At 35.5% G+C, this 13,817-nt stretch overlaps 1 protein-coding gene across 3 annotated transcripts in view; it reads left to right on the top strand.

Annotated features, from left to right (window-relative positions):
• NELL2 (neural EGFL like 2) overlaps window positions 1–13,817 on the top strand; it is a 371,218-nt gene that overhangs the window by 260,349 nt on the left and 97,052 nt on the right. For all 3 annotated transcript variants that reach the window (NM_001261759.1, XM_015151473.3, XM_015151472.3), the window contains 2 exon segments: window positions 5,712–5,834; window positions 9,615–9,710. In NM_001261759.1, coding sequence (NP_001248688.1) covers window positions 5,712–5,834; window positions 9,615–9,710 — 219 coding nt within the window.

Here is a 13,817-nt window from a genome sequence, read left to right as displayed (position 1 = left end):
TCTGAACTTGTCCACAGCACCTCAGTACTTTCACAAGATAATTATTGTACTGCAGATCCTTCCAAAATGAGTACAAGCTGAGTTTAATTAATGTTCTATATGACAACTCCACAATTTCTGGTTTTAGGTCTGTAAGAAAAAAGTGGTACTCCTTCTTTCCTTCTCCCTTCTTCTTTCCTTCCCTTTCACAGATATTTAACAGCCTGACATATGAAAACATTGTGTTATGATTCATTAGATGGTCAAGGACATTTACGTTCTGTTACCAAAAGAGCAGAATCTAGTGTATAAAGGTGTCAGCTAGAGGATGTAGGATGTTGCTGGTAGAATGAAGCAGAATTATCCAGCACAATGCACAGTGTTTCTAGGGCCTGATCACTGGTGTTAGAGGAGGAGACTCTCAGACATTGGAGGTGTCTATTTACCAAACTAATTTAATGTTAAGCTTCAAGAGATTTTTAAGTGCAGACAATTGGTGCTAGAGTCTAAGTTCTGTTAGCTGGTTACTTTGTTTGGCGGGGATTTGAACTTGAACATTTTGTTATCCTTTTCTTTTAAAAATTTCTTTCTACCTTGTGAAAACGTGGGTTTTAGTATGAACAGAAAGTGAAGGCTGTCCTTTGTCTTAAGAAGTGCTATAATTCTAAGATTCCTTTTAGACGGTTTTTTTAAAGAAGTATAAAATATAGTAAAGAGATGATACTGTCCTAATTGTAAAGCAGCGGAAGACTTCACATACAACAAAAAGACATTAAACTGTGTAAACATTAAAAACTTCTGGATAATTATAAAGAAGAACACTAGAATAAAAAAGGAATAGATTCGGAAAAACACAAGTATTAAATACGTTGGCCAATCAATTACATAGCAATCAATAGCCTGAATTTTGGAGTCAGATGTAATTCACAACTCTGCTACGTACTAGCTGTGTGTTCTTGGGCAAGCCGTTTAGCTTTTCCAAGTCAAGTTTTAATTTTCTGTACTGATGTTTTTGGTCATAAATGATTAAATAAGGATTAAATGAGATAGTATATGTAACAAAGTATGTGGTGTGTAGTAAGCCGTGAATTGTAGCTATGATTATTATAAATTATTCAGCGTGATTCAAATTTATAAGGGCCTCGAGATTCCAAAAACAAAAGAGACAAAGTATATGCGTGGTGTTTTTAATTGGGAATCTGCATCTGCCCTCACTACCACATGTAAAAAAAATAAATCCGTGTCAAATTCTTCGTTCTCCAAGAAGTCATTTTTGGATTCCTGCCTGACCCAACCAGATCCTCCCTGGATCTCTTGCAACCCTCTGTAAGCAGTGTTTACTTCTCTACTTTAGCAGCTTCTCATAATGAAACCATTTACTAAAGCTTTGTGTTTTTTTCTTATATCTTCAACTAAACTGTAAGCTTTTTGAAGGCTGTTAACTTTATAATCATTTTTAACCCCCAAATATTCCAATACTAAATAGATATTGAAGAAAAATGTACTAAATTTAATTTAAATATAGATACATGTAAAAGATGACTTTTCACTCTTATTTTCTGCAGTATTTGCATTTTATATTATACTGAAATTTTTGAATAGAACATGGATTGTATTCTATTGTACATCTATTTTGAAATCACAGTGAGGAAAGCTATGTGAATTTTAGAGCAACTGGTTTGTTTCTAGGTAGCACATTCATACTGCAAACAGCTCAATATGAATACCAAATTTAAACCTCATCTTAAGTTCATGTTATTATGACTGATGACACTGTTGGATAGGAATCTTAAAATTATTTTAGATACATTAGCATACCCAGGTTGACTTAGGGGTTAATCAGTGAAAGCCAAGTATTATTGTTAAACATAACATCTGCATTTAGATGCATCCAAGTGCGTATATTATTACTTTTTTTTCCCATGGAAGAACTTTACTATATTGTGCCTCATCACTAGTATGAAATCAGGTTTACATTGTGTGTAGAGAGGCAGAACAAACAAATTATGATACACAGGAAAAAATCTTTTCTAGCTATCACTATACAATTATAAATTCTATATATAATGTTTCATAGTGATTGACAACCAAATTACTTCCTTTTAGTATTGTTGAGTGATGGTGTTTTCCTTAGATATACTTTTCTTTTTTTCATTTCACTTAAATTTCAAATTCATAGACACAACGAATAATTAAATTCTGATTAAAATAACCATATGCTGATATTTTTGATGAAGAGGAGCTAGAAAGCGATACATTTGATTTCACTTCCAGCTGTTAGTTGGATTATCGTATCATGTAAACGATGAAATTTTTACTGAGGATATGAAGATGGCATTGAGTCTTATAGATTGGATGGATATGCCAAACATCAGATCTGAATGTCTGCCTTTCAATATATGGGACATAAACCTTGAAATTTATTCATGATACTTTAAGTTGTAGGGTACATGTGCATAACGTGCAGGTTTGTTACATATGTATACTTGTGCCATGTTGCTGTGCTGCACCCATCAACTCGTCATTTACATCAGGTATAACTCCCAATGCAATCCCTCCCTCCTCCCCCCTCCCCATGATAGGCCCCAGTGTGTGATGTTCCCCTTCCTGAGTCCGAGTGATCTCATTGTTAAATTTAAAAAAAAAATGTAATTTCCTTGATAACAAACTTGATAGGCTGAGAAATCCTCTAAAACATAAATTATCTGTGAAGTGTACAGTTCATTTTATATAATATTATTTTATACTAGAAACTAATAAAAGTCCTGAAATTTAAAAAAAAAAAAAAGAAATTTATTCATGATTACATCCTGACATGCTCTTCTTAAACACTGGAACATAATACTGATTTAAAATTTACCTTAGAATTTCCCTCCTTATTCTGTTGAATTTTACTTACTATATATTGGAAGTGTTGGAGGAAGTATTAGAAATGGAGAGGTGAACTAGTGATTTGATGGTGGAGTCCTCAGGGAAATGTGAGTCAGAGAAAGGATGAGAAATTGACATTTGACCAAAACTGGAAATGGAGCACCAATAATTAACTATCTATTGAGATGACTTTACAGAATATTTGCTTGTTGCTTCATTTATATTCTGTTTTTGTGAAGGATTATCAAATCTTCTTTGAGACTACAGTCATTTAAAAGAGTTTTCCTAAGCTCACAGTTTACATTAGTTCATATATTGTAGCTATAACCAACTTTATTTTAAGTAGTGTGAAAAGATTTAAAGTGATAGTGTAAAGGAATTAATATTTTCTGTTTTCAAAAGATGTTCTAATATCTTAACTAATATTTGAAATATCCAAAATCAAATAAAACTGCACCGTAGTAAAATCGATGTGAAAAAACAGCTCGGATTTTTAAGAGCTCTGTGTTTGGCATGTAGTCCACAATTGAACAAACTGGGATTGTCTTGAATTATGGCAAAGGAAGTAGTAGTTCCTATCTCGCCCCATCTATTCTTTGAATCATTTATTTAAGAAACATTCTTTGAATGTTTAAATGAGATACAAAGAAAAATACAAAATTCTGGTCTAAAAATTCACAGTCCCAGAGTGGAACTTAAGAATGAAGAACTAAAGAGAAATTGACATAAAATTCCAATAAAAGAGGATAACAGAACCTTGTATATTGTGTTAGGGAAAATAGATAGCAGCCCCTAACTCTGTAGGAGGGGGAGACTAAGGTGTCTTCGAACAGCATGTGACATTTTATTGTAATGTTTAAAAATGGTAAGTGTCTTCCAGGAGAATCTGTGGGGAAGGACACTTCAGTCACAGGGAACAATATACGTATATATAAAGACATGGAGGCATTTAAAGACTTCAGAACTGTATTTGCCTTTGAATTGCCTAGGAGCCCACTTCCTCATTTCAGTACCCATGAGAGTAAATGACAACAGAGGAAACCAGGTCCCAGATTGTGTAATTATTTAGTGTTTATTGAACATTATCATGCTAGGTGCTAAACTGAATCTGGTTAGGTCCTTTCTCTACCTAGTGAGTATGGTCTAATTAAAAAGACAACCAAGGCAGGGATTAAAACAGCATCAAATCAATCAGCAGCTGTCTTTTAAGGGCCTACGGCTGTCCATGTAGAGATTTATAGATTAACTGTGGCACTTTGAATTGCACTGGGAAGAAAATTGGCAGCAGGTGCAAACTTCATTCAAAGTGTAGATTTGTTTTGCTTCAGGCAGCAGAACCCAAAGGTAGGTAGGCTGCCCATTCTAGCCCTTCTGAAATTTTATGATGGTCCAAGGGTAGCCTCAATTAGGAGACCTATGTGTAATCCAGCTCTTTTCTAAGCTACCAGTAGTAAGCATGAATTTATAAAAATTATGAAATGTTCTGTGATACTAGACAATAAGGGTGGAATTTTGTAAAATTTTTGGTTATTCAGTCAGGAATTTGGAAAATAATATATCCATTTGTGCAGTTCTGGAACCTTGGTGATTAAAATCTCTTTTTCCTCTAAAGGATTATTGGGAATAATCTCTATGAATGTAATTACAGGGTTATAATTAAAGCTATCATAACTTTGTGCTTATGTAGAATGAGACAAAATGCCATAGCAAAATGTTAATTTTTATTTTTAGAAAAGAAAACGAAGGGCATTTTATTTTAGTAGTTGAAGTAAGTGATTTTGGTCTGATCTTAACTGTATATGCCAAAGACAATTTACAGATGTATTACAAGTTACAGATCTATTATGCCAAAGACAAGTTACAGATATGTTACCATTATAATGTCTGGAATACAGAGTTCTAAAGTAAAATCAAATCTTTCATTGTTTTCATGATTTATATCATGTGAAATTAATGGCTCAATCAATGTAATTTATTAAAATATGTATTTTGTTTTAGGCCTAAATAATATTCATGTGAAAGACTGAGTACTAAGTAGTGCCACTGTAGGGATTTTAGGTGGTTGAACTAATTTGTGTGCATTTTCTTACATATTTCATTTCCTCCTCATCTTTATTTTGATGTTAGATTTGTTTGCTTTCTCATGTTCACTGTATTTATTCCTTACATTTATATCTTTGCTGAATGCTGAGCTAGAATGTTAGAGCAGATACTATATTGATTACATATTCTAAAGTTTGTATTTGCACATATTACAAAAGCAAGTTTGTCTTTTAATAGATTTGTGATGCTTTCTTTGCAGAGTGAGGGAACTTACTAAAGAAACCAAAGATTCCCCAGACAGTTTGCATAAGTATCTTTAGGCTTGGAAATGTGGCTGCAGGTGTTAATGGCAGGCACCTAACTCCTAGAACTTCAGTTTTATTATCCTACAGGTCATGACTCACAAAGCAATACAATTTCACATCCTCCCTGTCATCGTTCACATGCTACAGGGATGAGTTAGGTGACAGATTTATTTCATGAGAGTAACTCCCCAAATATTAACTGTATACAGCTGACTTTGGAGTCTACTTCTAGAAATAATCCTCATCTTTGCCTCCCCTCTCTATTTCTTGCAATCGTTGGTAGGCCTTTTGTCCAAATTATTTTGCATTCAATGTTTGTAAATGTGTGAACTTATATGTACATCAAGCAGAGTATATAATACTTCAAAATCTGAGCTCTTCTGTAATTTATAATTTGTTATGTCTGTGGTTGAAAGAATTTACCATGCAATAACCAAAATTGAAGGTGTAGTTTAAAATATACTGTCTTTGGAAATATAACTATGAGTAACAAAATTGTATTCCTCATTTCAGAACATGATGAGTGTATCACAAATCAGCACAACTGTGATGAAAATGCTTTATGCTTCAACACTGTTGGAGGACACAACTGTGTTTGCAAGCCAGGCTATACAGGGAATGGAACAACATGCAAAGGTAAAAGGTTTAAATGCCAATGCCTCTTCCATTATGTGCAATGCAATCCATCTCTACCTTCCTCTACACGTTATCATTACTGTTATGTACATTCCAGGTACTTCCTAGAGACATCAAAAGCTTTGGTGTGTGGCTCATAGTCTTTCCCTCAGGTCTTGACATCCTCCTGGGTTACTTCAGTGTTTAAGTGACCAAACCATTCAGCTCCTTTGACCTAATGTTCCTTGACCTTAGCCACAGTGGTTTTCATCCTGGGCGTTTTTGTGGAGAACTGCTCCATCTTGGAAATCTTAAATTTCAACATTCTATTGTCTAATCCCTCTTCTTCCAGTTTGCTCAGTCTGTTCTTTCTACACCTTTTGATCTTTAATTTCATTGAAACTTCCTTTTCATTCAGTTTAGCACTCTCCCAGCTTCAGATGTTTCTTTTTGAGATGAAACATGCATATATCATCATAGCTATTTTTCTGACAGCGTTGTCAACCTATTTGTTATGCTACCATGTGAATCACCTCCATTTTGAGTCAGTAGGACAGCTTTTTTTTTTTTTTTCCCTCTCTTGTGAGCTGTCAGACACTACTGTGGAAGATTAATTAACCATGAATATTGATTCTCTACATGTTATAGTTTCCTATTTTAGCTTGTTTGTTAATGCCGATTGATCATTCTTTTAAATGTCCCGTTGAAATCAGATTTCTGTTTCCATCAGTGGACAATCAACTGTAGTTCACCACAATCCTTAACTCACCTTTTCTCCCACTGTCCTCTTTCCCTCCTACCTCCTAAGGGAAATAGAAGACCTTTTTGGAAACTCTATAAAGTCCCATAGTGTAACATTTACATCCCTTATAATGTCATATGATTTATCCAATTTAGGCATTTTAAGCTTCAAAACTGCTGATTTCTCAAATATACTGTGTCCTTCATCTCAGAGTTCACTAAAATCAGTTTGCTATGGTACCGTGTCTGTGTGAGGTAGGAAAGAATAAGGAATAGTAGTTAATGCAGTGTCTTATGAGGATGGGTCTTAAGGCCTGGTCAACAAAAATACACTGTACCCAGAGATGGGTGGGCCAGAGGGTTACCCTGATTTTCAAAACTCCATGGAAATCATTAGTGTAGGTCGTTTTGAAGAAGGCCTACTTATTTGGGGGTCCAAATCCCACAAAAATTTGCTTGGAAAGACTAAACAAGTTCTGAGAAAAGCTAGACTTTTAGAATGTATAGTACAGTAGTTCCTTCTTATCCACAGTTTTGCTTTTGATGGTTTTAGTTACCCATGGTCAACTGCAGTCTGAAAATGTTAAATCAAAAATTCTAGAAATAAACAATTCTTAAGTTAAAATTGTGCACCATTCTGAGTAACATGAGATCTCTCACTGTCCAGCCTCATCCCGCCTGGGATGTGAATCATCCCTTTGTCCAGTGTGTCCATACTGTCTACAACTAGCCACCATTAGTCACTTAGTAGCCTTTCCGATTATCAAATACACTGCTGACGTATCACAATGCTTGTATTCACATAAACCTTATTTTCGCTGGGCTTGGTGGCTCACACCTGTAACCCCAGCACTTTGGGGGGCCAAGGCAGGTGGATTGCTTGAGTCTAGAGTTTGAGACCAGCTTGGGCAACATCTCCACCAAAAAACAAACAAAAACAAAACAAAACAAAAAACAAACACCATGTACAAAAACTAACTCAAAATGGGTAAAACAAAAACAAGTAATTTTTATTTTACTGTTAATGGCCCCAAAGTGCAACAGTAGTGATGTTGGCATATTGTTATAATTGACCTATTTCATTATAAATTACTGTTGTTAATCTCTTACTATGCATAACTTATACTTTAAACTTTATCATAGTATATCTGTATAGGAAAACTACATTATATATATGTATATACATATATACACATATGTGTATATATGTGTGTGTATATACATATATGTGTATATACACACACATATATACACACTTTGTATATACATATATACACATATATATACAAAGTGTGTATATATACATATGTATATGTATGTATATGTATTTAGATTATATGTAGATGTATACATATACACATATAATCTAAAAATAGATTTCTGTGTTGTCTGAGGTTTCAGGGATCCACTGTGGATCTTGAAATGTATTTTCAATGCATGAGTGGATACAATATAACTAAGTCCTTAGGACTTTCTCCAAATCACCTGAATGTTCTGAGAGTTTGCTTAGGCTTAAGGTTTAATCTAGGAGCCCTAAAGCTTTTCTCTTATTTCTGCTTGATTCCAATTCCTATTTAGTATGAAGAATAAAGTTCATAGAATAAAGAACTCTGAAAGTTATGAACAGATGCAGACAGACAATTCTTGTATTTGAAAGAAGGAGAACTTTCAAGGATCTATAAATTCCTTCTGGAAGTTAGGACTACAGGTTGCCCGAATAAAGACTATTCGATTCCTGTATATATCTTTGGGAATGTTGGGAATTCCCAATTGTTGGGAATTCCCATGTTGGGAATGGGAAAAATCTGAGAGATAAGTAGTTTAAATGTAGGAGCTGAATCATTGAGTTCTGTGCGCTATCAACATGTAGTTGATCAACATGAGTTCTGTGCGGTATCAACATGCTGCAACCTTGCAAATTACTCTGATGAACATATGAACGTGGTCTGGCAGACACATTCTTTATCATTTATGAGGTTTAAACCAAAGAAACCAAATGGACTCTTTGGGTCCATTTCTTTAACTCATCACTAGAATTTCAGATTTCTACATTTTATTACTCTGAGAAAGTATATTCTACCTAACTAGAAGAAGCACATGCCAGAAAACTGTAGAAAAAACTTTTGCCTTAATGCCTGGAACAACTGGTCTAATTCACTCATTACACACTTTGTCAGGCTGAGGAAGCAGCTGCTGAGCCTTACAGAGCCAAAGAATAAGCCAAAGTGGAAATAAAAGCTTCTATAGGGGGCTCAGTCCCAACCATCTTGTTTTTCTCTTCTCTTGTGCTCACTTGTCTTGCTGCTCTTCTTCTTTTCTGCACTTCTTCGAAGACAGCACGTTTCAAGAGATCACCCTTGCAATGGTACAGACCCCGGCTCCCTTGCAATGGTTCGGCTTCCTACTCACAGAACAACTTTCCTCATTCCCAAAACCACTCTAATGAAACAGGTTATACAGTGTCTTTGCCCTGGATCCTGATTCTGACCTATCCTTAGCAGAGGAATTTAAGAGTCTCCCTGAAGACCACTCTAATGAGTTTTTCTTACTATTGGTTAATTCATTACCAGGACCTGCTTACGAATTTTTGAAGGATGGAGCATTTCCTACTATGTTGGCACTTCGGCTAGTGTGCAAAATGGTCAGAGCCCCATGGGATTCAACCATTTCCTGTTTCGTGGTCTCGTTCTTTAGATGGTGGTTTGCTCCATCTAGGATAGCTGCTATTTTCAGGTTTATTTTCAAGGTGGATTGTTACAATGAGAAGAAATTCTGAATTTTAATGTACTTCTTATTGTGCAAATTTGCTGTTTGTTGTTTAAATAAATTTGAATATTTTGTTTTAAGGGTGAAATACTCCTCTAACATTGGAAAGAGTACTGTTTTACAAGTTGTGTTGAAGTTTCTTACATGTATGGGAAATATTACATGAAAACAAAATTAAAATAGCTTTTATAATTTGATGTTCATATCTCTAAGGGGATAATGAAAAGCTAGGTTTGGAGTTTATTAAACTACTTACTTCTAAAATGCTAAAATCATGTATCTGAATTATTTTAGCGTTTTGCAAAGATGGCTGTAGGAATGGAGGAGCCTGTATTGCCGCTAATGTGTGTGCCTGCCCACAAGGCTTCACTGGACCCAGCTGTGAAACGGGTAAGAATATCATTTCATCTTCTAGAAAATGAATTTTTATGCTAATGCATAAAGTAATCCATGAGGAAAATAATGTTTCAAGTTTCAAGTGGGCTCTCAAAGCGTGGAGCTATTAATAAGGAAGTGATAGGAAGGAGGAGGTGGGAAGTTTCAGTGATGCATTTTGCTGGGCGATTCCCCAAAGTCACTCTAAAAAGGTTTTGCAGCTATTATAACTAGATGCATATTGAACTTTTCAGAAACATGTGTGGAATTACCCAGGATTTTATGACTTCATAATTCATTTTACTCATTTGGAATCCATTTTTACTGGAATCTATATGACTGTATTAAAGCCTAGATTTCAAGCTTATGGCCAACTCAGTGCCTAGGACACACTATCACCTGCATCCACAATTAGGAATTTTAAATAAATTTTTATCTGGTCCCTTAATTATTCATAAGCAATTATTTATCTGGAAAATAATTAAAGTTTTCTACTTCTCAATTATTTCTCATCCAGATCCATTCTGAACTTATTCTTTCTGATGGATATGAATATTAAAAACTTTAAAAATTATTTTAAAAACAATATATAGTCTACATATAACTTATAACTCTAAAGTAAAATACTTTGTCCAATGAAAAACACACCTTGGGAATTTAGAATAATGTTTTGAGTATTAAGTCCTAATTAAAATCATACTCGTAGTGGTTTTGGTTGCTTTGGGTTCAGTGGGGTCCAATAGCGATGACCTCAGAGAGTCAGGTTATTCTTCCTAAAAGAAAGCTTCTGCCACTGGCAATTGACAGTTGTCATCTCATATTGCTTTTCATAAATCTCAATGCAATAGATACAGTACATGCTCTGCCTCTATTCCACTTGCAGAGTCATCTGGTTTAATGAAAACACTGACTTACCAGAATGTGAGACAGAAAATGTTCTGCTCCATTTGGGAAGTGAACATTTTACTGAATAGAAACTGCTACTGTGCACAGAAGGATGTTCACAAAAGGGTTTGCATCACTAGATCATCTCTTTCTACAAGTACTGCTAAGTCTTGTTTTTCAAATTTCAGTGACTAATTGATTTCAAAAGTCTGTGACGGACAATGTATAGTGACTATCTTTGATATGTAGGACTCTTTCTTAAGAGGATCCTTTCCCAAATCAGAAGCTCCCTAAATTTATTGTGCATGAGAGTCACCTATAGAGATTGATAACTTGTTAGAAATACAGGTTTTTAGTAGCTACCTTATGATATACTAAATCAAATCAGGCACCTCTACTGCAATAGTTTTCTCATATTTCTATGACATGCTCTCCACCAGTTTGCCCCTATACATCAAGGTGCACTGTGGACCTCCTGCACATCAACACCTCTGGTGACAAGGCTTCCTGAATACAATATTTTTGTGCTGCTTCTGGTACAGAGGCTGGATACAGAAATACTTCCTTTTTCAGGACATTTCAAAGGTGTGAGGATAATGGTGTGGAATTTTGAAATAAAAGCTGTCCCAGAAAATCTGGGATGAATAGTGGCCATGCACAATCCTGCACAGCATTCTTCCACTAAGAAAAAATTTCACAAGATTGTAGAAATCTAGAATGGCATAAAATTAATATTGGCAATGTAATATTTAAGACTGGAGTTAAAAATAACCCAAGAGAACATGTAGCTATCTCTATTTCATTATCCTTGAACCTTCAGTCTGTAAGAAGACAATCCCAGACTGATTCTAAATAGCTGTCTGTAGCAGCCAAGGACTTTGAGAACAGATGTGGACTCAAAGTTTAGTTGTACTATTTATATGTTATGTTGCCTTAGGCAAGTTACCTAACTTCCCTGTGTGTTGTACCCTTTATGCATCACTTTACTCTTCACCATTCTCTTCTAAGGCAGTTATTATCTGTATTTGCATGCAGAAATACTGGGTTCAGGGTGTTTAATTTTTCTCCCCTAGCATCAGAGTTCAAAGCTGATACAAAGGTCATTCTGCTCCCAAATCCGGGCTTTTATCCAGTGCATCCCAGTATATTTCTTTGGGGACTTTAAATCCAAAGACCCCAATCTGAACTCATTCTCTCATCCATGATTCATGTCTCCCCACTTACCGTCCTCCACCAAAACCTGAATCTTCATTTCTTCCTTCCTTACTAGTTTATTTCAGCGAATAGCCGCCTTATCCACCAGGTCTTCTAAGCCAGTCATCAGGGAGCAATTTCCCTTTCACCCTCTTTCACATCCATTCAAATCGTTTTGAGTCCATGTCTTTACCAGGGTCCATTTCTTTCTATTCTGGTCAGAGCTGCAGTTGTTGGGGACGTTCAGGTTGTCTCTGGCTAGTCCAGTATCCACAGAATAACAGAGCACAAATCTGATCATATCACTCCAGACTGAAGAAAACCTTTCATGTTCCCCATTGCCCTCAGGATAAAGGCCACATTTTTAACATAATAAATAAGGCCCTTTAGGACTTGGCCCTGCATGTCCACCTAGCTTTACCCTCTTGTCCTTCTTCCAGCTCACTTCATTCCCACCCCCAGACAGTGAATCTCATGAGGGCACAGGGTGTATCTTATTTGCTTTTGTATCATCACGAAACAGTACCTTAGTAGTTGTTCCATAAATATTTGGTGAATAAATAAATGCACACATGAGTGATCAATTAAATGATAAGGAAAAAGATGGTGTGGCTGTTTCCATATTTGCTGGACTTTTTTGAATGTTAGTTGAAGCCTTCAGAGTTAACTAGTTATGTACTATCATATGGCAGATATGGTAATTAAGGCACAGAGAAGTGAAGTAGCTTATATAGGTGTTTCACTGTTGATCCATATCTGCATTCTAGAATGTGGATCTTCTGATTTCTAGCCCAGTGTTTCTCTTTTCCTTCCTTCCCCCTTCTCTCACTCCTTCCTCTTTCCTTGCTTCCCTTCCTGTCTTCCTCTCTCTCTCTTTCCTGTCCTGCCTTCTTCCCTCCTTCTCTTTCTTCCTTTCTTCCTGCTTTCCTTTTTTCTTATGCCATGCTTTGTCCCAGGAATTCGTCATACCTTCATCCTTCATCAGGTCTGTGTCTTTTGTTATGCCACCTTCGACTGCCAAATAACCCTGTTGTCTTTAATAGCGAAGACTGTGGCAATTTTTCTCTCCAAAGTTAAAGGATGCTTCCAGAGTGACAAGATTTCCAAGTATAGGAATGGCCTAAATTTGGCCTGCTGGAGTTGGATGCGGCCTGATAGCTTAAAAAGGAAATTGTTGTGCAGCCCCAGTGGCCATCTGTTGAGCCATCACAGTGGAATCGCTGAGGATGAAATAATAGGATTTACTTGCTTTTTGAAAGACAATCTGAATGTGTCTTGTACTTACCACCCCTTGTTCCTTTAGTTGAAGTCTCTTCTGAAACACCCTCCCCTCATTTCTGTTTCTGCATCATGTGTATCTTAGTAGGAGTGGTTGCATTCATTTACCAACTTCACAAAAGAGCAATGTGTATGATTTTTACTGAGCAAAATTAATTTTTCATGGACTTCTTTTTTAGCCACTGTATAAAATCACTCACATGTACAGCATAACTTCATTTTTAATTAAATATCCTAATATTCCATCAGGTGTTTAACTTGGATTTAGCAGGGTGATTATTTCTTGGGTAACTCAGTAAAGTGTATTAGAAAGCTAAAGCTATGTGCCAAGGTTTACAGCTTTATCACTGCCATATTGTATTTATTACACGATTGCTAAACCTCAGCAAACATGAGTCTGATGATCTAATTAATATGCAAAGCTGTCTTATTATACTAAAAGCAAATTTTTCAGTAATGATTTAAAGCATAACTCTAAAAGATTTGACAGTCCCCTACAACCAATTGCTGACTTAAATCAAATTAAAATATTTATAACTGGGAAAAAGCTGTTAACAAATGGCAAAGTTGAAAAAAAAATTGCTATAGTATCAAAGAAGAGATCTAACATTTTGACGATAAATGCTTTTTTTTTCTGTGTACAAAATAATGGATTTGTTATCCACATATCAAACATGAGATGAGATTTTAATTATTTTAGTGAGTTGTTAAATGAATATAAATTTAAGTTGCATCCCTAAGTGTTTTTGTAGCTTTTTAATATGT

This window comes from Macaca mulatta, chromosome 11 (genome assembly GCF_049350105.2).
Source record: "Macaca mulatta isolate MMU2019108-1 chromosome 11, T2T-MMU8v2.0, whole genome shotgun sequence".
Classification (NCBI taxonomy): Eukaryota; Metazoa; Chordata; class Mammalia; order Primates; family Cercopithecidae; genus Macaca; species Macaca mulatta.
Note: the sequence above shows the minus strand (reverse complement) of the source record. Positions and strands in the feature narration are given on the sequence as shown.